This window comes from Dreissena polymorpha, chromosome 14 (genome assembly GCF_020536995.1).
Source record: "Dreissena polymorpha isolate Duluth1 chromosome 14, UMN_Dpol_1.0, whole genome shotgun sequence".
In the NCBI taxonomy this organism is placed as follows: Eukaryota; Metazoa; Mollusca; class Bivalvia; order Myida; family Dreissenidae; genus Dreissena; species Dreissena polymorpha.
In genome coordinates, this window is record NC_068368.1 from 47,496,519 (window position 1) to 47,521,546 (window position 25,028).

Below are 25,028 nucleotides of genomic sequence, written 5' to 3' on the forward strand. Positions count from 1 at the left end.
TTAATTAAGCTTTAAAGGGATCTTTTCACGGTTTGGTAAATTGATAAAATTGAAAAAAGTTGTTTCAAATTCGCAAATTTTCGGTTTAGTTATGATATTTGTGAGGAAACAGTATTACTAAACATTTGCCATGGTCTAATATAGCCATTATATGCATCTTTTGACGATTTAAAAACATAAAAATTAAAAAGCGTTGCAACGCGAAACAATTGAATAATTTGGAGAGTTCTGTTGTTGTTGTTTAAATTTGTGAAACTACGATGATTGCTTATATAACGTACAAAATACGCAGCTTATGTATGCTTGGCAGGAGAGCCCAGTTGGTTAATGCGTTTTTTAACTTCAGGTTTCCGGGGGTCACTGGTTCGAGCCCTGCCGCGGGCTACTTTTTTCCTTTTTAAATTTTATATTTGATTTTTACTGGAGCTTTTAAAATTTCATGTTTACATTTATCAATATAAAGCATTTAATGACAAACTTCAAAACATGCAAAATCTGTGAAAAGGCCCCTTTAAGGTAGAGATGCGGATGTAACACGCGAATTTTCGTCTTTTGGAGGAGATTCGGTAATTAATAAATAAATGACATGATTCATAACAAAGCTTCAGTTCGAACAAGCTCGGACGGATGCGCTGCACTTTTTATATAACACGTTTGCATGAACGTGTTATATATTACAACAATTATGTCCCTCAAGTTTTTCACAATACATCTGTATTTTGACAAATATTTTACTTAATTGTTGTACATCACACCATCATAATTTTTATTAATGTTGATTTTACGGTGTATTCAACGCCACTTAACCGATACTGTATCACCGGCGATCAGTTCCAGCGCTCTGAATAATTACAAAAATTAACTTTCAAATCATCTTTATACAAAAAGCAGTAAATCCGAAGCAAATGTCATTAATTTGTTGTGTCCTTAGCGATCAGAAATATCTATACTATTAACATTTTGTCGATCTAACAGTAAGAAGTTGCACCTATATATTTTTTAACTAACAGTTGTTTACAATACAATAAAAATAGAAATATACTCAAGAATGTTAAATTTAAATTTCAGGGACTTGTAATTTGAAAAACTAGAGTGTAATCTAAATCAAAACTTACTCATTTATACTCAATTATATGTAATTTACACATAGATCTAATATTAATTTTTAGTCGCTTCAACAATGAAACAACGTAAATAATTCACAAAATCATATTGCAATAGAAAGTATATGGGATGATTGTATAGTCAACAAAACACCTATAAAAATGCATCGTTCATTTTCTGTGTTCATCAGGCAAAAATATATTTCGAATATTCAGTTTAACAGGAAAACATATTGCAAATATCAAAGCTAGCTATATAATTGTTTATAGTTGTAATCAATAAAAACACTTCAAAATGATTCAAAGCAATATTCATGCGTGCATATGACTTAATAAAGAAAAGGACCATACTTCCATGCTTTTGTTTTAAAAACAAGTAAAACAAAAATATTTTTTTACAATGATCTTACAACACTATGAAGTTTTTCCCCCAAAACGTGTGTTGCCCTCTTGTCCCGTTGTGTATTCTATGTAATTATTGTCCTGTATCCACCGTACCATTTCCAACGGCATAGCGCTATGGGACACTTGTTCTATCATTACTACATTACGTATTACAAGAGATACGCTTTCACCTCAAGAATATATGCTTTCCATTCGCGCCATGTTGAACTCGTACATGCACCACTTGCTCTTCAGAAAAGAATGCGACAATATACCGGTAACTACCGTTTTTCTTCTGCTATCTATTGCCTGTATGATGTTGTCTGAGATGGAGTTCCCAGCAAGAAAGTCCCGCTGGTGGATGCAAAGTGACACGTGATCTGTCTCCACTTGTGGTAGGAACTCGTCTCGAATGAAACGTATATTGTTTTCAGAGTATTAGATAAATGCATCATATCTATAGTTCTCAATGACTGTATAATCCGGCAACCTTCTACATCCAAAATACCTCTTATTCGACATGAACAATAAGTAACGAAGTTTCCATCGATTTTTGTATATAACTCCTCAAGTAGGTAGTGAAATGAATGTCGTCAAAAATATACAACATTACAATGGCAGCCGTGTATGAGTCACGCCTGGAGGCAAGGTTTCCAAAGCCATCGCAAAATTCGTTTCCAAAGCCATCGCAAAATTCTATGGAATTCAAAACTTTATTGTCAGATGTTATGAACTTGTATTTTCAAATCCCAACATGTTCTCTTTATGTTTCAACAACCAGTGTAGAAATTCTTGATTATTGCAATCATATGTTAATGAATTATTTTGTTAGTCCACAGAACACGTAGAATTCATTTTTTCATTGGATTCAAGCTGATGTTGCACGCTAGTAGAAAGCGTATGTATTGAGTTCACAGACAAGTTCAATGACAAAAGATTAGATAGCATGTTAATTCTTATTTCGAAACGTTCAATATTGCTGTTACTCACGTCTACACGTACCAAATTATACAACATTGCAAAGGTCGAAGAAAACAATACTGTTATCCCATTGAACGAAAGATCTAAGTCATGAAGAGATTGCAGCTTATCAAAGATATTTGATCGATACGGATCCGCCATTTGAGAACCTAATTCATTAAGGGAGAGTCTTTAAACTTTCAATGATGTGAAATTTAAAGTATTGGAGCCGATTGTTTTTATAGAACACCGAGATATATTGAAAATTTCCAGTTTGGGAAGTTGACCATAATCTCCAGTAAACGACTTAAACACATTTCCCGGAAAATCCATGAACCGGATTGAATTATTAGCTCGAAATTAAAATGTACGTCTAAACTAAAAATAAAATTGCAGTCATTTAAAATTACGTTCTCCAATCTACGTGGAAACCGAGGACCATCGTAAACGTTGTGAAAATCAGGTTCAAAGTAGAAGCATTCTTCGGAAGACTTTGCCGTTTCTTTCAAAAACGAGTTCTTGCAATATGGACACGAATTTTCATCCATGTCAGTCGGGGGCCTTAAAACATCCTTAACGTGCTCAGCAGTATATATTATGGGATTAAAAGCGTAATTTAAATATGAAACAACCGCTGTGTGAACGTTTTTCATGCAACCGAGTTAAAGTAAATATGGACCAAACGTGAATGTGTTCATAAGGTTCATGCCTAGTGTTTTCATCGATTGCGGAATAAGTATAAGCGCATTTGTTTCAATTTCCTCAATTCTATTTCCCGATAGGTCCAAATCTTCAACTGTTGTGTTCCAGAAGTAGCACAAATCCGACACAGTAACTTTGATGCCTACTCCAAATGTGTTTAAAATGAAGGATATGTTCAAGAAGGCGATCCTCGAAAACTGCAAGCCGTACGTTATGTTCGCGAAGGCCTTAATCCCAAGCTGTCGGTTGTAAGAAAGGTCTAGTACGTCAATATCGTGAAGATGTTCGAATGCTCCTGCTGTGATGCTTAGGATTCCACACGCGGATATGTTGAGAACTGTAAGCGATATCTCAAATGCGAGAACGTGTTGTTGTCTATTCGGGAGAGGTTACAGTAGCATTGGATGTTCAATCCCGAAAGAGACAGGTGTGTTATTTTAGAAAAGTTGAACGAAATATTTGGGTAACCATCCATTGGGAGACTGCTTAAGTTTTTCTGATCGTCAAAGTCAGGTACTGAAGCATTCAGTAAAACTTGGTTTTGACATCCATGAAGCTTGAGCATCTTCAAAGTGCTCGGTAGAAAAGATGCATTCCATTTTCCGCTGTACACCGGTAACAAATTTCGGGAAATATCTAATGTAACTAATTGGTGAAAATCATGAAAAGTGTCTTGTTCAACGATCGATATTTGGTTAAAATTTAAGTACAATTCGGTAAGATTTTCACATCCGTTAAGGTCTAAAGCTATCAAATTTCCGAAGTTGTTTTTGCCTGCCCTTAGAACAACGGATGCATATCCCTTGCTAGCAATGTCAGAACATATCTCCGACAGCATCAGGAACACCCCTGCCCTCACAGTCCATCGTAGTTCCGATGTTAGTGTTGTTTTCACATGCACAAGCATGTCTCGGCCCACATGGGTAAACATTCCGTTCATGGTCAATTCTGTTTATTTTAATTATACAAACAAGTACTATAAGTATTATATAACTCATTTTTAAATATCCCTTTAAATTCTCAAGAAAGTGATAGCCATGTAAACAACAATATTCACGTGAGAAGACATTCGCCGCTGATCAACATTTAGAAGATGTTTAACCAAATGGGCTACACTCAGTTTTTCACAATAAAATCTATTAAAAGTGAAATTATATTGCCGTTATTATGTGTTTTGTTTATTTCCGTCGAGAAAGTCCAATAACAATCGATGTGGTTGATCAGCATTTAAAAAAACGACTAAGACGTTATCGGTGGTTTATCCCACTTATCAATAAAAACAATAAACAGGAAATCCTGTGTCAAGTCGGTTTATCTTTGAATTCATACCACAAACTGCCGCAATCAAACTTTCAATGTAAATTGAAATTGCAGAATGACTGCAGTATCATGAACGCGAGTTTCCTAGTTCAGTTAATTTAAAAGAAAACACCTCTGATGGCCCTATGACAAAAAGTTTACCAGCCAGGAAGCCCCAAATTGTATATAGACCGAAGTTGGAGGCTTTTACATTTTAAGTTTGTGTGTAAAACCTTACTGAAACATCTCATCGAGTTTTAAGAAAAAAATGACAACTGTTTAAACGAAACATTGTGTCTTAAATTAGCTACAGTTTGATCTGTATATGACTTTGGTTACTGAAATTGAAGGCTTGAACGCTTCCAATCCTGACTGTATTGTTTCAATTCTCAACAATGCGTTCATTCCATTTACAACCCATACAATCGGCAATTTTTAATAATAAAAAAACAATGTAGAAACCTGCTAGGCGTTTGAACATACATTTTATTCGTTGTAAATGTGAAACAGAATACATACAATAGTGTGTGAACTTAAGTTATAATATATCACAATCTACGTTGATTAGTCACTGAAATACGTTATATCTATAGAATGCCATGCAGCTAAACCTAATGTTCCTCATTATCATTATCTTTAAAAATATACATATATTACGTTGACATATAAATGCTGCAAAGTAGATTTCAATTCTTCAGATAGACTTTTCATAAAATAGAGCTATTGTGCAAAATCGACGTGTCAGGTTTTCAACTGAAGCTTGCCACATGTGTTTTAGGTCATTGTATGAGGTCACTTACCAAGTTCCATAACACTGTCCTGCAATTTATTCAAATTAAGGTACATACGTTTGAAAGTACAGACTCGTAAGAAAGTGATAGCCATGTAAACAACAATATTCACGTGAGAAGCCTTTCGCCGCTGATCAACATTTAGAAGATGTTTAACCAAATGGGCTTCACTCAGTTTTTCACAATATAATCTATTAAAAGGGAAATTATATTGCCGTTATTATGTGTTTTGTTTACCTCCGTCGAGAAAGTCCAATAACAATCGATGTGGTTGATCAGCATTTTAAAAAACGACTAAGACGTTATCGGTGGTTTATCCCACTTATCAATAAAAACAATGAACAGGAAATCCTGTGTCAAGTCGGTTTATCTTTGAATTCATACCACAAACTGCCGCAATCAAACTTTCAATGTAAATTGAAATTGCAGAATGACTGCAGTATCATGAACGAGAGTTTCCTAGTTCAGTTAATTTAAAAGAAAACACCTCTGATGGCCCTATGACAAAACGTTTACCAGCCAGGAAGCCCCAAATTGTATATAGACCGAAGTTGGAGGCTTTTACATTTTAAGTTTGTGTGTAAAACCTTACTGAAACATCTCATCGAGTTTTAAGAAAAAAATGACAACTGTTTAAACGAAAAATTGTGTCTTAAATTAGCTACAGTTTGATCTGTATATGACTTTGGTTACATAATAGAACACAAAGGTGTTGGCATTGAAGGCAGATCCTTAATATGTTTAAATATGTTTCATTGATATGGAGAGTAAATGTAGATAATGTTGACGTTATGTTTGATGGATGCTTTTGTTATGTGCTTGCATGGTATAAATTATCCTCATCATCTTTATTGTGAACAACGTAATTGGTAATGCAATCTAGGACTTCCATGTCAAGTTATCAATGCTGAAATTGAAGGCTTGAACGCTTCCAATCCTGACTGTATTGTTTCAATTCTAAACAATGCGTTCATTCCATTTACAACCCATACAATCGGCAATTTTTAATAATAAAAAAACAATGTAGAAACCTGCTAGGCGTTTGAACATACATTTTATTCGTTGTAAATGTGAAACAGAATACATACAATAGTGTGTGAACTTAAGTTATAATATATCACAATCTACGTTGATTCGTCACTGAAATACGTTAAATCTATAGAATGCCATGCAGCTAAACCTAATGTTCCTCATTATTATCATCTTTAAAAATATACATATATTACGTGGACATATAAATGCTGCAAAGTAGATTTCAATTCTTCAGATAGACTTTTCATAAAATAGAGCTATTGTGCAAAATCGACGTGTCAGGTTTTCAACTGAAGCTTGCCACATGTGTTTTAGGTCATTGTATGAGGTCACTTACCAAGTTCCATAACTCTGTCCTGCAATTTATTCAAATTAAGGTACATACGTTTAAAAGTACAGACTCGTAAGAAAGTGATAGCCATGTAAACAACAATATTCACGTGAGAAGCCTTTCGCCGCTGATCAACATTTAGAAGATGTTTAACCAAATGGGCTACACTCAGTTTTTCGCAATATAATCTATTAAAAGGGAAATTATATTGCCGTTATTATGTGTTTTGTTTACTTCCGTCGAGAAAGTCCAATAACAATCGATGTGGTTGATCAGCATTTTAAAAAACGACTAAGACGTTATCGGTGGTTTATCCCACTTATCAATAAAAACAATGAACAGGAAATCCTGTGTCAAGTCGGTTTATCTTTGAATTCATACCACAAACTGCCGCAATGAAACTTTCAATGTAAATTGAAATTGCAGACTGACTGCAGTATCATGAACGAGAGTTTCCTAGTTCAGTTAATTTAAAAGAAAACGCCTCTGATGGCCCTATGACAAAAAGTTTACCAGCCAGGAAGCCCCAAATTGTATATAGACCGAAGTTGGAGGCTGATACATTTTAAGTTCGTGTGTACCATTCGATTAACGCGTAACGTTAAGGCATTCGTGTTTTCACTGTCTGTATTCGTAGGTATAATTGCTTGAGAGTATTTAAGACGCGCATTTGGTTCGTGATGAATATTGGGGTAACTGTGAATTTATGCTAGGCCTCACACCGGCCCAAATCCCAAAGAATTGCATTGACCGGTCTTAGGCAGTAATTCAAGTTTGTATCATAACTATGTCACTAAGTCAAATCCTGGACAATTGTACCACATGGACACAGGTGAGTGCTGAAAGTGTCTTGCTTTTCAAAACAAACTAGATCCTTGCAAAAATATTAGCGTGTCAGATGGGTCTCTTTAGATGCAAATGCTGCTATTAAGTTGGTGACGAAAACATGCACCCTGATATATATGTGCATACGTTTTGTAATTTTAAAAGATAAAACCTTACTGAAACATCTCATCGAGTTTTAAGAAAAAAATGACAACTGTTTAAACGAAAAATTGTGTCTTAAATTAGCTACAATTTGATCTGTATATGACTTTGGTTACATAATAGAACACAAAGGTGTTGGCATTGAAGGCAGATCCTTAATATGTTTAAATATGTTTCATTGAAATGGAGTGTAAATGTAGATAAATGTTGACGTTATGTTTGATGGATGCTTTTGTTATGTGCTTGCATGGTATAAATCATCCTCATCATCTTTATTGTGAACAACGTAATTGGTAATGCAATCTAGGACTTCCATGTCAAGTTATCAATGCTGAAATTGAAGGCTTGAACGCTTCCAATCCTGACTGTATTGTTTCAATTCTAAACAATGCGTTCATTCCATTTACAACCCATACAATCGGCAATTTTTAATAATAAAAAAACAATGTAGAAACCTGCTAGGCGTTTGAACATACATTTTATTCGTTGTAAATGTGAAACAGAATACATACAATAGTGTGTGAACTTAAGTTATAATATATCACAATCTACGTTGATTCGTCACTGAAATACGTTAAATCTATAGAATGCCATGCAGCTAAACCTAATGTTCCTCATTATTATTATCTTTAAAAATATACATATATTACGTGGACATATAAATGCTGCAAAGTAGATTTCAATTCTTCAGATAGACTTTTCATAAAATAGAGCTATTGTGCAAAATCGACGTGTCAGGTTTTCAACTGAAGCTTGCCACATGTGTTTTAGGTCAATGTATGAGGTCACTTACCAAGTTCCATAACTCTGTCCTGCAATTTATTCAAATTAAGGTACATACGTTTAAAAGTACAGACTCGTAAGAAAGTGATAGCCATGTAAACAACAATATTCACGTGAGAAGCCTTTCGCCGCTGATCAACATTTAGAAGATGTTTAACCAAATGGGCTACACTCAGTTTTTCGCAATATAATCTATTAAAAGGGAAATTATATTGCCGTTATTATGTGTTTTGTTTACTTCCGTCGAGAAAGTCCAATAACAATCGATGTGGTTGATCAGCATTTTAAAAAACGACTAAGACGTTATCGGTGGTTTATCCCACTTATCAATAAAAACAATGAACAGGAAATCCTGTGTCAAGTCGGTTTATCTTTGAATTCATACCACAAACTGCCGCAATCAAACTTTCAATGTAAATTGAAATTGCAGAATGACTGCAGTATCATGAACGAGAGTTTCCTAGTTCAGTTAATTTAAAAGAAAACGCCTCTGATGGCCCTATGACAAAAAGTTTACCAGCCAGGAAGCCCCAAATTGTATATAGACCGAAGTTGGAGGCTGATACATTTTAAGTTCGTGTGTACCATTCGATTAACGCGTTACGTTAAGGCATTCGTGTTTTCACTGTCTGTATTCGTAGGTATAATTGCTTGAGAGTATTTAAGACGCGCATTTGGTTCGTGATGAATATTGGGGTAACTGTGAATTTATGCTAGGCCTCACACCGGCCCAAATCCCAAAGAATTGCATTGACCGGTCTTAGGCAGTAATTCAAGTTTGTATCATAACTATGTCACTAAGTCAAATCCTGGACAATTGTACCACATGGACACAGGTGAGTGCTGAAAGTGTCTTGCTTTTCAAAACAACCTAGATCCTTTCAAAAATATTAGCGTGTCAGATGGGTCTCTTTAGATGCAAATGCTGCTATTAAGTTGGTGACGGAAACATGCACCCTGATATATATGTGCATACGTTTTGTAATTTTAAAAGATAAAACCTTACTGAAACATCTCATCGAGTTTTAAGAAAAAAATGACAACTGTTTAAACGAAAAATTGTGTCTTAAATTAGCTACAATTTGATCTGTATATGACTTTGGTTACATAATAGAACACAAAGGTGTTGGCATTGAAGGCAGATCCTTAATATGTTTAAATATGTTTCATTGAAATGGAGTGTAAATGTAGATAAATGTTGACGTTATGTTTGATGGATGCTTTTGTTATGTGCTTGCATGGTATAAATCATCCTCATCATCTTTATTGTGAACAACGTAATTGGTAATGCAATCTATGACTTCCATGTCAAGTTATTAAGGCTGAAATTGAAGGCTTGAACGCTTCCAATCCTGACTGTATTGTTTCAATTCTAAACAATGCGTTCATTCCATTTACAACCCATACAATCGGCAATTTTTAATAATAAAAAAACAATGTAGAAACCTGCTAGGCGTTTGAACATACATTTTATTCGATGTAAATGTGAAACAGAATACATACCATAGTGTGTGAACTTTAGTTATAATAAATCACAATCTACGTTGATTCGTCACTGAAATACGTTAAATCTATAGAATGCCATGCAGCTAAACCTAATGTTCCTCATTATTATTATCTTTAAAAATATACATATATTACGTGGACATATAAATGCTGCAAAGTAGATTTCAATTCTTCAGATAGACTTTTCATAAAATAGAGCTATTGTGCAAAATCGACGTGTCAGGTTTTCAACTGAAGCTTGCCACATGTGTTTTAGGTCATTGTATGAGGTAACTTACCAAGTTCCATAACTCTGTCCTGCAATTTATTCAAATTAAGGTACATACGTTTAAAAGTACAGACTCGTAAAATGTTCTAACAAAAAAATGCGCTAGGTGTGCAAAGCCTGCAAAGCTCATGTGTGGTCTTCAGAGATCGCTTTCAGAAAAAAAAACACATAAAGGGTAAGTTCTAGTCACGCCGTGTATGTATCGTTTAATAAATACGCTTCCTACAATATTCGCGCACAGAAAATTCAACTTCACAAGCGGACTTTAAAGTAATTGAGCTGACTGTATTGTTTCAATTCTAAACAATGCGTTCATTCCATTTACAACCCATACAATCGGCAATTGTTAATAATAAAAAAAAAATGTAGAAACCTGCTAGGCGTTTGAACATACATTTTATTCGTTGTAAATTTGAAACAGAAACATTTGATCAACGTGTTTTTTTCTTTCCGTGCAATGCTTTACGATACAATTCAATAGTTGCACAAAAACGCGCAAAACTTCATGGGCATGTTTAAATTTTGACAATTTGATTGGACAACGAAGCGTTTGGGGTATCAAACACCCAATGTTACGTCCGCACTTTCACGGTTGGTGCCCCGATTAAAATAGTTGTCCTAATCATAAAATAAAAAGGATCAATGCCGATCAACTGTTTTATTTAAAAATTCTATCAATATCCGAGCTACAAATATGAACGCGGTCTCAGTAGCGTAGTGGAAATGGAATTTAATCAACAGCCACACGGACCCGAGTTCGATCTTCTCTAAAGCCACCATTGCTTTACAACAAGTACTGGTTCTACCCAGGAACCTCTTGGTCCGTTGTGTATCATATTGTTGTGTTATTATTGTCCTGTATCCAACGAACCATTTCTAACGGCATAGCGCTATGGGACATTTGATCTATCATAACTATAACAAGAGAAACGTCATCACCTCTAGAATATATGCTCTCCTTTCGCGCCATGTTGAAGCCGTACATACACCACTTGCTCTTTAGAAATGAATTCGACAATATAACTACCGTTTTTTCTTCTGCTATCGATAGCCTGTATGATGTTGTCGGAGATAGCATTACCAGCGAGAAAGTCTCTCTGGTGAAGGCAAAGCGACACGTGTTCTGTCTCCACTCGTGATATTAACTCACCCCGAATGAAATGTATATTGTCTTCAGAGTAGGAAATAAATGCATCATATTTATATTTCTCAATAATAGTTTAATTCGGCAGCCTTTTGTATCCAAAATATATCTTCTTTATGTACATAAAGTAACGAAGTTTCCATCGATTTGTGTGTGCAACCCCCTTAGTAACTAGCGAAATGAATGTCGCCTAGGCTATGCATCATATAAAAATGGCATCCGTGTATGATAAACACCTGGAGGCAAGGTTTCCAACGTCTTCGCAAAACTCTTAGGCATTCAAAACTTTATTGTCAGATGTAACGAATTTGCAGTTTTATAATCCGAACATATTATGTTTACGTTTCAACAACTAAATTAAAAATTCTTGATTATTGCAATCATATGTTAATGAAATAAAACGTAGAATTCATTTTTTCATTGGATTCAAGCTGATGTTGTATGTATCGAGTTAACAGACATATTCAATGACAATAATTAAAATATATAACATGTTTTTTTTATTTAAAAAAGTTCAATATCGTTGTTGCTAAAGTCTTAATGTACCAAATTAACTAACGCTTCGAAGGTCGAGGTAAACAATATTGTAATCACATTGGACGAGAGATGCAAATCCAAAAGGGCTAGAAGAATACCATTGAAGATATTTGATCGATATGGATCCGCCAATCGGGAAAGATAAAACATAATTGGTGTGTGCACGTATGCAGCTTCACTATAACTTAGAAAGGTAAATATTAATTTAATAGACTGCATCGCACCAATACTGCGCATAAAAAGGAAAAGAAATAAGGCAACCCGTGAAATAAATTTAAATTAAAAACGGACCTCGAACGATTAAATGTTTGTATGAAACAACAAAAAACATTCGTCTATAAAACAATGTTGATGAAACCTTGTAGAAATGATTAGAAATGATTTAGAAAAACCTACCTGTGCTACCTGAATCGTAGCTTTTTATAGTAAAGGTCACGGACTTGTATTACACTGTATATTCTATAGAGAGCGGTCAGTGTATACATGTCCATACAATCGGCGGCTTTGTCAAGCATGACTGGAGCGCGGCGCATTATACTTAAGTACACTTGGATCAAGAACAAACATTCAATATGGCAGCGCCCATGAAATTTATTTCTTTGTTGACATTCATTTATTGTTACCTTCAACGCCCATCCAATGTCAATGATGTAACCGGAATTCAATACATAGGTAACACAACCGTATCAGACGATGCGTGCCAGCTGAATTGCCCGACTAGGGAGGAGAAATGGTACAAAATTGCCCCAAATTCGGACTTGACAAACATTCATTATACAAATTTACTATCATATTAAACATTCACGACGTGTTTTATCAGTGCCAGTTAACTTCAACCAATATTACACATGGTATCTTCTTTTGTTAAGTGGGGATATTGCACTTAACCCGGGTCCCACAAAAGACTTATGTGGTAAATGCAACAAAACAGTGGCTTCTAACGCAAGAGCGCTACAATGTGAGGCTTGCTACATATGGATTCACATCCGCTGTGCTAACGTTTCCACTTAAGAGTATAAAAGGCTTGGGAACAGCCCTGAACATTGGATGTGTAATTACATGTGAACATTTTCATTTCCCGGACTCCTTTTTTTCTAGATACAAGTAACTTCAGCATATCTAGAGGGTCGTCGGTTTCTTTTGCCTGTGATGCGACCCCTGACGATGATCTTAACGTGAATGACATTTTCGAAGAACTACACCAACTCCGAAGGAAACAGCCAAACAAATTTCTGTCAACATATTTGAAAATTAAAAGTTTGCGGAACAAATTTTGTCACATAAAAGAACTTCTATTGAAAAATTCTGTTGATTTATTGTTTTTCTCCGAAACCAAACTTGATGATAGTTTTGTTGATGCACAATTTCAAGTTGATAACTACCACTTCTGGAGGGCGGACAGAAATACACATGGTGGAGGTTTAGCAGCCTACCTCAGATCAGACCTGGCTGGAGACAGGAAGCAACCCTTTGAATTCAATGCCGTAGAATCCATCTGCATTGAAATATAAAGAAGTGAATACTCGAACGTTCAAAATGGCTGATATCGGGCTTGAATCGCCCGCCCAGCTTAAAGGACACTGACTCATTTGAAGACCTCTATAAGTGTATAGATAAAATCACTACACACTATGATAACTATATCTTTCTTGGAGATCTGAACTATGATTGGCTTATTAAAGAGAAATGTACAAATATTACTGAACTATGTGACATTTTTGACCTTACAAATATGGTGAAATCACCTACATGTTATACTTCAAATCATGAGCCTAGTCTTCTTGATATTATACTTACTAACTTGCCGAATAAATGTTCAAGCATATTGAATTTTAATTGCAGTATTAGTGACTGCCACAATATGATTGGTTTTATTTTAAATTTAAATGTCCCAACATATAAAGCTAGGTGGATTAGCTATAGAAGTTTTAAGAAATTTGATGTAGACAATGTTTAAAATGATTTTACAAATTCAGACTAATCATTTATTAAAAGAGTGGAAAATCTGGATGTAGTTTCTGAAAATGTTTCAACACCACTGACAGAAACCTTTGATAAGCATGCCCCAATTAAGCAAAGAAAGATGCCTCTTCAACCTGCCCCTTATATGAACTCTACTTTGAGGAAAGCTATATAAAAGAAAAAAAAAGATGTTTAATAAGTATTTAAGAAACAAAAATGCTGTAAATTGGGAAAACTATAGAGAAGCAAGGAATTTTGTAACTAAAATCAAGAAACAATCTGTTAAAAGATATTTTCTGGATAGATGTGTAGGAGGTTGTAAGCAGTCTGATTTTTGGAAGACTATAAAGCCTTTTTTAACAAATAAGGGTTCTACTTTTCAAAAGAAATTTGTACTTAGTGAGAATGAGGTTTTGATATCTGACCAGGAAGAGATACGCAATGTTTTCAATGACTTACATAAATGTTGCAAAAATATAGGTGATAGCAATGTATCAGGTGATGAAAATCATATCAGTGGAAACAAAATAAAGGAAAATACCAGTACATGTATTACAGATGATAAGTTAGTTTTTAAGCCTGTTTCTGAAAATTTTGTTAGTAAACAAATAGAAAAAATGAGTACTAAAAAGGCAACAGGGTGTGATAATATCTCAGTTAAAATGCTTAAAATAGCTTCACCTGTTGTTATCCAACCACTTACAGATATGATAAATAGATGTATAGATCAATCAATTTTCCCAGATAACATGAAAAAAGCTCAAGTTGTACCTATTCATAAGAAAAACAGTATTTTAGTTAAAAGTAACTACAGACCAGTGAGTCTTTTACCTGTAATGTCAAAGGTATTTGAGAGAGCCATCTATGAGCAATTGATGTCACATTTTGATAATGTTTTTAACCCTTTTCTTAGTGCATTTAGGCCCGGTTATGGATGCAATACTGCTCAACTGAAAATTGTTGAAGACTGGAAATACTTCTTGGACAAAAATCAGTATCTGGCAGCAATGATGGATCTCTCAAAAGCCTTTGACTGTTTGCCTCATGATTTATTGTTATTAAAAATAGAATTATATGGTATTTCTGATCAGTCTTTGAATCATATTGAAAGTTATTTATCTAATAGGAAACAATGTGTTAAGATAGGAAATATATGTTGTAACTATCAAGGTATCATAAAAGGTGTTCCACAAGGTACCATACTTGGACCTATTCTTTTCAACATATTCATTAATGATATATTTTAATTTATTAACTAAAGCCAATTATACAACTATGAAGATGACAATACTCTTTCTTACTCTAGTTCGTGTGTTATAGATTTAGTTAGTACATTAGAAACAGATAGCTTAATCTTATAGACTGGTTCTCAAAAAAAACATATGCAGGCAAACCCAGAGAAATTTCAGGCAATAGCTCTTCGGAAGAAAACCCCACCATGAGAAAATTAACTTTAAATTTAATAATATAGAAATAACATGTGAAGATGAAGTGAAATTACTTGGTGTTAATCTAGATTTTATGTTAAATTTCAATTCTCATGTATCAAGTATTTGTAAGAAAGCTTCTAGACAGCTGAATGTATTGAAACGGATTGGTAGACATCTAAATAGATTATGCAGACTCACTTTATATTACTCTTTTGTTATGTCAAACTTTTACTATTGTCCTCTGACTTGGCACTTAATTAATAAATCGAATACTAGACAGATAGAGAAAATACAGGAAAGAGCTCTGAGATTCATATATGATGATTTCTGTAGCAGCTATGATGAATTACTTGAAAAATCTGGTCTTATCTCACTGAAAGTTAGAAGGTTAAGATCTATTGCCTTAGAAACATACAAAATTCTTAATAAAATGTCCCCAGAGTATCTACATGATTTACTGCATCTAAAAAATGTTAATTATAATTTTAGGCACTCTTATACTGTTGAGATACCCCTACTAAGGACAGAAAGATATTGTAAGAAATCTTTTAGGCATGCTGCTGCCAAACTACGGAATGACCTTCCGGAAAACTTCAGGAAAGCATCCTTTTTTTAACCATTTCCGATCTCTAGTAAATACTTGGCGTGGGGAAAACTGCTCTTGTTCCTCGTGCGATGTCACATAATTGTCTTTTCAATAGCCTTGGAAGCGATATACCTGGATTTCTGTCATTTCATTTTTTTGCCATGCTATGTTGCAAGCTTTCCTATGTTATATTGTTCTCTGTTGCTCTAGTGTATAGTTCATAGATAGCTTAGCAAAGTCTAGAACGATTAGTTGCATGCTCATAATAGCTTATTAGTATGCAATGCTTTAAATGCTTTACATGTGCTTGATTATATGTGCTAAATACTAGTCTATCATATGCGCTAAGTCATACTTGTACTAGTCTATGTCTATTTTGAATGTCCGGTTTTAACAATGTGCTATCCATGCTTAAAGTGCATAAATTTAATTATATGTATACTATGTTATGTGAGGTACCTGCTGCTTAGTTCCTCACAAATCTAATTTGCGGGTTGGGGTAGTCGATCTCTAGTCTCATTTATAAGACGCGCAAAGAATTTAGAGATACTTTTTATATATTACCCATATAAAAAGTAGCTTAATATTTAAGAGCGTAAAAAATTTGGACTAGTCGATCTCTTACTACATTGTTTACTTGTCGCACTGTTGTGTCCAATTCGTCTTTCAGTGCTTTTACTCTCTTTTTTATGGCGGTTTTAGGCATTTAGTCACAAGTTTTAACTCTGTAATACTTGTATAGTGTTTTTAGGTCAGGTTTTATATGTTTCATGTATCTATATCCTACCTAGTACCTTACATCTTTGATGTACTACAATAGCATTATACTAACATATATATATATGTGTATGTGATAATACGTGTATTATTTAGTTTGTTTGTCTTAACATTATCCTATCAGTGATCTTTACATGCTTTATGTGTATGAATTTACATGTACCCGTAAGTCGGTTTAAAAAGCTCATTAGAGCTTATGTTACCTGTTTGTGTATCCGACTTTGTAAATAAAATTTACTTGACTTGACTTGATTGTTTAGCAAGAATGGTAAAGCCGGTTACCTGCTCCTGTAGAGTGTAAGCACCGTCGTAAAAGCTTCGGTTAAATTTGCTACCAGTTAGTATATAAAGTGAACGATGTTTTTATTACGTGCTTCTTGTTCTCAAAACTTCACACAATAAAATAAAAACAAGTAATAATTCATTAAATGTATTTAAATACGATTTTCAGCTTCCGTCCACAGATGCGGCTGTTTCTAAGCATCGCTAAAGCTCAACCGCTGAGTGGACCGTTCGAGGAGTTTGTAAGGTTGGCATGAGGGAAATTTTGCTGGTAATATTAGTGGCGTGTAGCCGTTTACGGATAAGTTACATTGGATGCTTTTTGCATCGACACCGGTATTAATCACCGGAAGTGGCAAGTGCTTCTATTCCACATCTTAGCAACGATTCTCAGTTTCTACTTGTCAAAACACAGATCGAACTCTGCTAACATACAGTCATGGTAAACTTTCTTGTTGTTATTTGTTATCTTAATTATTCGATAAACATTGAAAACAGTTGGATTTGTTGATTCATAAGACAAACGTGCTTAGTATTTGCATTTGCTTTTCATTGTCACTTGATAATAATTTGTCTAATTTACAAAATTTGAAAACAACACAGTAATTGAAAAAGCCTGTTTGGCGAAAAAACCGCGAACAGACACTTCATGTTCTTCTACTACTACTTACCTTCAAGCAAAGGCAAACCTATTTACTGTAATTCGCTGATGGTTGAAACTATTCGTAAAATTATCCTCTGATTTACCGTGCATCGAGCGATTAAGGAAACAAATAAAGGAATTTATAAATAATGATTAAATCAGCAATAAACGATTTACATTTAAAGCTTTATTTTATTCTCATTGAATCCAATAAGAAATAGTATTTTTACAGCGTGTTTAACCACGCAAAGTCGATAGTTCCATACACACAGCCCCAATTACCTCCTCCTGCGCATTGTTTATTGGCAAATTAAAAATAACTTACCCTCACAATCTGAAGCCAGGCTGTCACACACCAGACCCCTTTCTGTTACTCAATTAAGCTTTAAGAGGTCATGTGTCAAGTGATGTCTGAAAGGGCAGGGAAATCTTTTGATTTTTTTTTGTTATATTGTTTAACTTTTCCAGTTTCCATTTAATGTGTAAGTTTTGAGTGTTTTTAGCATGAGGATATTAAACATATACTTGCAGTGATTTTTTTTGCTCAAATTTACCGCCGATTGTTGGCTGCTTCCCAATCGCAAAATTCTACATTTTTTTCCAAAAAATCTGACCAAAATTTCCCCAAAAAAGGCCAATTTCCAAAAAAAAAAAAAGGAAAGTTTTTTTTTTAAGAAAGAAATCTCTTATGACTTAATTATGATTTCTTAACTCTAGATCTCAACTTTATTTTTTAAACATCATACAAAATATATATTTCTTTAATTTAGTCCTTTTTGATGATAAATAATTCCCAAATTCGCCACTTTTATTGATTAATTTAAAAAGAATCCAAATTAGACCAGACTGCTTTTCCAAAATGGCTAGAAAAAACCCTGAACATGCACTTTAAAACTGATATTAATTCTGTTACTTATAATCATATTTATAATGCTTAATTTTTCCCAATGTCATGGTTTATCACGTTTTTTCCCAATTTCAAGATTTATCGCGCTAATTTTCCCAATTCAAATGGCACAGGCTGTAACAAATAAAAGCAAAAAAAATCACTGACTTGTTAAATAAACAATTCATGTGTTGACAATTTCTTTCTTTTTTTAATAAAGGAAGGAAAGGTAAGTAAATATGCACTAAACCAGTGTTTGTGGTAAAGTTTGTTTGACTGCTGTACAGATTGCTGTCAAGTGTTATGTTTTATTGTTACAAATAAAAAATGTCATCTTTTTGTATTGTCACAAATTATGCTTCTGAATTATATGTCTAATCCAAGAAGGACTTATATTTTTGGTAGGATTCACAAGGCCAATGTGAACTTACATGTCCGCAAGGGTATTTGAACTTGAAGAAGTATATAACATATAAAAGTATTTCCAATACTAATATAATTACTGTCATAACACCTCTCTGTTAGATTCATATAGATATGTGTGGGTGACTTGCATTAATGTTTTGCACTTTAAGCAGTCATGTTGTTCTACATCAGCAACTGTGAAGCGAAATGGTGTGAAATACTTTGGGCCTAAATATTATTATAAAGATTAACATCATAAATACTTAGAATGAAGAGCATAATCCTGTCTATAGATTACAAGACTATTGTCACCATGGTTTACCATGGGATAATGTGCGATACACACTTTTTTTAAAGTTAAGACTAATTATTTATTGGCATTGACTGTTGTTTCTTAATCTTTTAAATATGTCTTACAATTTGGTTGTCGCCTAAACATAAATGCAGTGAGAAACAAAACTTGTATTTTATAAATGTAATCACTCATTTAAAACTTTCCCATGATTTATAGAAAAAAATAATATATTCTAAACTTGTAATACACCTGTTTCAAACAGTGAATAATACCAATGAAATTTATCAGTAATTTTCACTGTTTTATTATGAAATGATGTAATCATATTGACATCTTGACAAAATGATTATTATTTCAGCAAAGTATTAAATTTTAAGATGTAAACATACTCAGGAAAAGCATTTAACATTAAAAATGTGCTGGTTTTGGTATCAATTTTTATGCCCCTCTTTAAAGAAGAGGTGGGATATTGTTTTTATGCAATGTCGGTTTGTCTGTAGACCAGTTTGTTTTTTATCAGCAACTTGTGAATGGATTGACCAATTGGCTTGATACTTCCCATGTGCATTTGCGTTTACCAGTATATGACCTCTATTGAAATTGGGGTCACTAGGCTAAAGGTCAAGGTCACTATCCGACTAAGAGTGAACATTGTTTCCATCAAAAACTTGTGAACGGAGGAACCGATTGGCTATTGAAATTGGGGTCACTAGGTCAAAGGTCAAGGTCACTGTTACAATAAGTGTCAAAATCATTTCTGATCAATAACTCGTCAGCAAATTGACAGATGGGCTTTATACTTCCCATGTGGATTGGCATTGGACAGTAGATGAACCCTATTGAAAAATTGGGGTCACTAGTTATAAGGTCAAGGTCACTGTGTCAAAGCCCTGTTTGGGGAGGGGAGGGCATCTCTATCCAACGGCCGAGCTCTTGTTTTAAACGTTTTTTCATAATTAAAAAATGCACCACTGGTGAAAATATAATTACTGTTACTCTTATAATTTGTGTTTGAAATTTGATGATCAATTTGTGAACATACCTTATGTATTACAACAGTTTTCTAGTAGTTAAAGATATGTTTTGTCTGTGTAATACTAAATTTGCATGATTGTTTCATCAATTTTGCACTTCACTCTTCAAGAAGGTGACGCTGTGAGTGCTTGTGAAGTGTCTTTTCTTCAATAACATGTGTTTAGGTTGGAACTAATTACAATATGCACATTTCTCAATTGCAGTCTGAGGTAGAAGAAACCATCAAGAGGATCCAGTCCCACAAAGGTGTCAGTGGAATCATCATTGTCAATGCTGATGGTATGTTGATACAGGAAAGACATCAAAAGTAGAGGCTGTTGGAGTTCTGATAATGTTTTTGAGTTTAGCAAAAGTAAAATGTGATTAAAGTTATAAATCTATGTTTCTTTGTGAATTGTACAATAACACTTCTGTATACAGTATGTTCACACGAAAATACATAATGACTGTTATCATACAATTATTGCTACCATTTCCAGTTCTTTTTTATGTCCCCCACTATAGTAGTGGGGGACATATTGTTTTTGCCCTGTCTGTCTGTCTGTTGGTCTGTTTGCGCCAACTTTAACATTTTGCAATAACTTTTGCTATATTGAAGATAGCAACTTCATATTTGGCATGCATGTGTATCTCATGAAGCTGCACATTTTGAGTGGTGAAAGGTCAAGGTCATCCTTCAAGGTCAGAGGTCAAATATATGTGGCCAAAATCGCTCATTTTATGAATACTTTTGCAATATTGAAGATAGCAACTTGATATTTGGCATGCATGTGTATCTCATGGAGCTGCACATTTTGAGTGGTGAAAGGTCAAGGTCATCCTTCAAGGTCAGAGGTCAATTATATGTGGCCAAAATCGCTCATTTTATAAATACTTTTGCAATATTGAAGATAGCAACTTGATATTTGGCATGCATGTGCATCTCATGGAGCTGCACATTTTGAGTGGTGAAAGGTCAAGGTCAAGGTCATCCTTCAAGGTCAGAGGTCAAATATATGTGGCCCAAATCGCTTATTTTATGAATACTTTTGCAATATTGAAGATAGCAACTTGATATTTGGCATGCATGTGTATCTCATGGAGCTGCACATTTTGAGAGGTGAAAGGTCAAGGTCATCCTTCACAAGGTCAAGGTCATCCTACAATGTCAAACATCATATAGGGGGACATAGTGTTTCACAAACACATCTTGTTGTCAGTTAAAATTAGATTTATTGTAATAAACCTGAAAAAAGCTTCTTAAAAAATAAGGAATGGATTAAACCAAAGAAATCAGCATAAAAAAATACATGTCTGTCTTCCACAGGTATCCCTATCCGAACTACCTTGGACAACTCCACAACAGTGCAGTACTCCGGACTGATCCATCAGCTGGCTGCTAAGGCCAAGAGCACAGTACGCGACCTGGATCCACAAAATGACCTTACATTCTTGAGAATCAGGTCAAAGAAACACGAGATTATGGTTGCCCCAGGTAAATGAATCGAAAAGATGGCGATAAAATCTAATGTCAGTTTCATATTATTAGAATTTAAGACCATAACTTATTTAAACAGCAACAATTGATAAACCATTTCTTAATGAAAGAAACATTATGATCTGTGCTGAGTTCTTTAGTTAGGTAGACATATATTGGAAATAACAACCAGTTAGATTCATGCACATGATTAACTTATACGATATATTATAGAAATTTTAGTGTTTAGTTAGTGTTTCAAAATGTATCTTTTTTGAAAAAAATATAACAAGACCTACAACTATCTTCCAACATGTGTTATGTGACCATTACATTATAGTGATAAAGTAACAGGTATTCGAGTTCTACTGTATTTTTAATGTAGAACTTAGCAAAGTAATTACCTTAAAGTATTGCTTGTCGGCAATTTGGGGCTGTGTATATAGCAGAGTGATAAAACATTCCTTTTATGGCATGTCAGTTTCATTATCCTTTAAAGGAAATTTTTGCCCTTTGTTTAAAATGACATAAAAGTATCTTTGCGCAAAGTCTATATTTTGCATGACATTTTATGTCAAACTTTTACACAACAATGGTCTCAAAGTGCTAGAGGACATATTTTCATTTTTTTTCCAACAACAATGCTCCCATATAGAGGGATACCCTGCCTGTTACTGCTTTTTGTTTTATTTGCATTTGAAAATATTTTTGTATGAGCCTCGTTGCACATTTTACATGTTTAATTTGCACTGTTTGTGTGTTAATTCCTTTATGTATTTGGTATATTTTTAAAGTAAATTACAAGACCTTAGATTAATATTATAGATATCTGACCCCATTACTATGAGTATTGTTAAGCTCAAACTTTGTGTTAAACACAAACTTTAAACCAATTGAAATCAAAGGTCACCAAACAATTTAATTTGTCAACATTATACATTCAGACTTAGTTTGAGATGTAGAGTTTTCATAGTAGTGTGGCCTGCAATGAAAGAAAGAAACCTTTTCTGCCGACACATGTATTTGTACACCAAAATAAATATTTAAAATGTTCAAACAAAACGTTATAAAATTGCAGTGTTGTTTTTTTCCTCACTAGATAACGAGTATTTGCTAATAGTGATCCAGAATCCGAATGCTGTGTAACGAAGCCCTGGGATAGCATTTACACATCTCGTAATGTACACAACTTCTGTGTACTTTTCTTTTGATTTCTCTAACTCCTTGGTCTAATAGAGATGAGCATGATCAGTCTCTGGTAGAACAATGCACTTCAAGTGATCAGTCTCTGGTAGAACAATGCACTTCAAGTGATCAGTCTCTGGTAGAACAATGCAATTCAAGTGATCAGTCTCTGGTAGAACAATGCACTTCAAGTGATTTGTAATATGGTTATAGCTTTCAAGTTTATAATTGTTCCCAAAGAATCGATTATTTACCGGTATTCTGTTTTCAATAGAACTTTTCTTTTAAAAAATCTTTCATTGTTTTATTTGCTATTTTAAATGTACATTTCTTGTAGAATTTGTAATTGGGATTCAAGTTTACATGTTTACAATTAAATCTGGGCTTTAATTTCTCGTGGAGACTTCCAGTTTTGATCATGTTCAGCGTTAGTTGTTTGGTATGGTCCTATGGTATTGCCTGCTTGCCTTGCATTTCATTCAAATATATGTATTTAAACGTTTGAATGTGTCTTTACAAACTTTGTGTGTTATCTTAAATAACTTTTGCAATTACATTAACTGAGCCAAACTAGGCCCAATTACATTTTGTGTTATCGACTGGTAACCATGCATGTTTATGAAAATGTTACTACCTGTTTTAGGAATGTTAACAGTTTTACCACATTACAATTAAGTTATAACTCTATTTGAGCTCATAGCTACCGACTTCCAGCATGTTTCTTGTGAATAAGGTGTTGTGTTGTGTCGCTAATAAATTTTTTTAACTGGTTTTGTGGATTTTAACATTTTATTGTTGCCCTTTGTCTAATTATTGACATCAGAATAACTTTATTTAATATCATATTGATAATATGGTTAACCGGAACTATGTTTGGCTCAGGTTTAATTGTTGTTAAAAATCAATTGTTTTATGATAATCAACATTTGCACAATAAAAGTAACCTGTAATCTATTATACCAATAAAATTTTTAACTGGGCCAATGGTTTAGTAGAAAGCACATGATAAAGAAATATAACTTTGCAACTTTCAATGCTATAATTGGTGGTTTTGGGGTGTGTTTATGTGTGTGCTTTATCTTGACTACTTGCTTTGGATGCAATTAATAATGTATGTATGTTAATTGTAATCTTCATCATGGGTAATCTATATCTTTATTTTTAAAAAGGGTAACAATATGGTTTTCATACCTCGCTAAAGATAAATTTGTATTGATGTCCACAGAAAACTTTACAAAAGCACAATGCTCTAACAAAATTGCTTGTTGTGTAATGTTAGCTATTTTTAGTAAAAGATCACACAACACAAATACCCGAACACTTTTTCTATCTGGTCATCAAAATTTATATATAAGAAATTTTTTGGTTGACTGGGTTTGCTGTGCACCATAACTGTTGTTTGTGTAACTATGCATGTCTAACAACACTTAAAGACTAAAATTAAATAAGTGCTCTTGAATTGTAGTAAAATTTGTTGGTATATATAAGCATTGTAAATATGTTTATTTTCTTTCTGTGTATATAAGTTACTTAGAGCATACTGCCCCATAAAATTAACACAAGTCAGAATGGAATTTACTGGTAAATATATAATGGAAACTGTTTTAAACTCAATGAAATGATTATATACTATTTCAGATAAGGAATACCTGCTTATTGTGATCCAAAGTCCAAATGAAGTCTAGACGCTACAACAACAATCAGTCTGCATCCTCCAGCATTGTTGCGCAACAAGATCTACAGACAACAGCCATACAGAAATTACTTTAATATTTAAGACAATTCAGAAATAAGACAATGTGCTCTCCCAAAAGTAAACTTCTAACTACATTTACTGGAAAGACTTCATCTATGTTTTCTTCCAAAAAAATAGTTGTTATTTGAATGATATAGTTAACTGCAGAGAAAAAAAGGAATTTAAAATTGTACTGAAATGTAATGTTATGACTGCATTTTCATTATGTATGTTTTTTCTTTTCATAAGTTCATGTGATATTAATGTAATTTATCTTTCATTTCATTAAAAATAATGAAACATCAGAGGTCTTTTTGTTTGATCAACATTTTTCATATACAGTATGGAAAACATGTATTTTTATGCCCCCGAAGGAGGGCATATAGTGATCAGACCGTCTGTCCTTCCGTCACACTTCACATTTAGGTCCCTTCACATAGCAACTTGATATTTGGCATGCATGTGTATCTCATGGAGCTGCACATTTCGAGTGGTGAAAGGTCAAGGCCATCCTTCAAGGTAAA

At 33.9% G+C, this 25,028-nt stretch overlaps 1 protein-coding gene and 1 pseudogene across 3 annotated transcripts; one reads left to right on the plus strand and one right to left on the minus strand.

Annotated features, from left to right (window-relative positions):
• Nucleotides 1–876: 876 nt before the first annotated feature.
• On the minus strand, nt 877–3,529 carry LOC127857340 (toll-like receptor 4; annotated as a pseudogene).
• Nucleotides 3,530–17,163: 13,634 nt separating this feature from the next.
• Nucleotides 17,164–24,809, plus strand: LOC127858552 (dynein light chain roadblock-type 2). Of its 3 annotated transcripts, none has more exons than XM_052395770.1 (5): nt 17,164–17,306; nt 20,332–20,407; nt 21,435–21,602; nt 22,684–22,765; nt 24,408–24,809. In XM_052395770.1, the coding sequence occupies exons 1-4, from the start codon at nt 17,304–17,306 to the stop codon at nt 22,728–22,730; spliced, it is 294 nt and encodes a 97-aa protein (XP_052251730.1). In that variant the 5' UTR covers nt 17,164–17,303; the 3' UTR covers nt 22,731–22,765; nt 24,408–24,809. The 3 variants fall into 3 exon arrangements, with proteins under 3 accessions (XP_052251730.1, XP_052251731.1, XP_052251729.1); XM_052395771.1 differs by having other exon boundaries at nt 22,684–22,760; XM_052395769.1 differs by lacking the exon at nt 22,684–22,765 and having other exon boundaries at nt 17,165–17,306.
• The last annotated feature ends 219 nt before the right edge of the window (nt 24,810–25,028 follow it).

Excerpts from the sequence above, each read along its gene's own strand:
- LOC127858552 (XM_052395770.1), top strand. Across the intron at positions 20,408-21,434 it reads CATCATTGTCAATGCTGATG|GTATCCCTATCCGAACTACC; the intron begins GTATGTTGATAC and ends TGTCTTCCACAG. Across the intron at positions 21,603-22,683 it reads CGAGATTATGGTTGCCCCAG|ATAACGAGTATTTGCTAATA; the intron begins GTAAATGAATCG and ends TTTCCTCACTAG.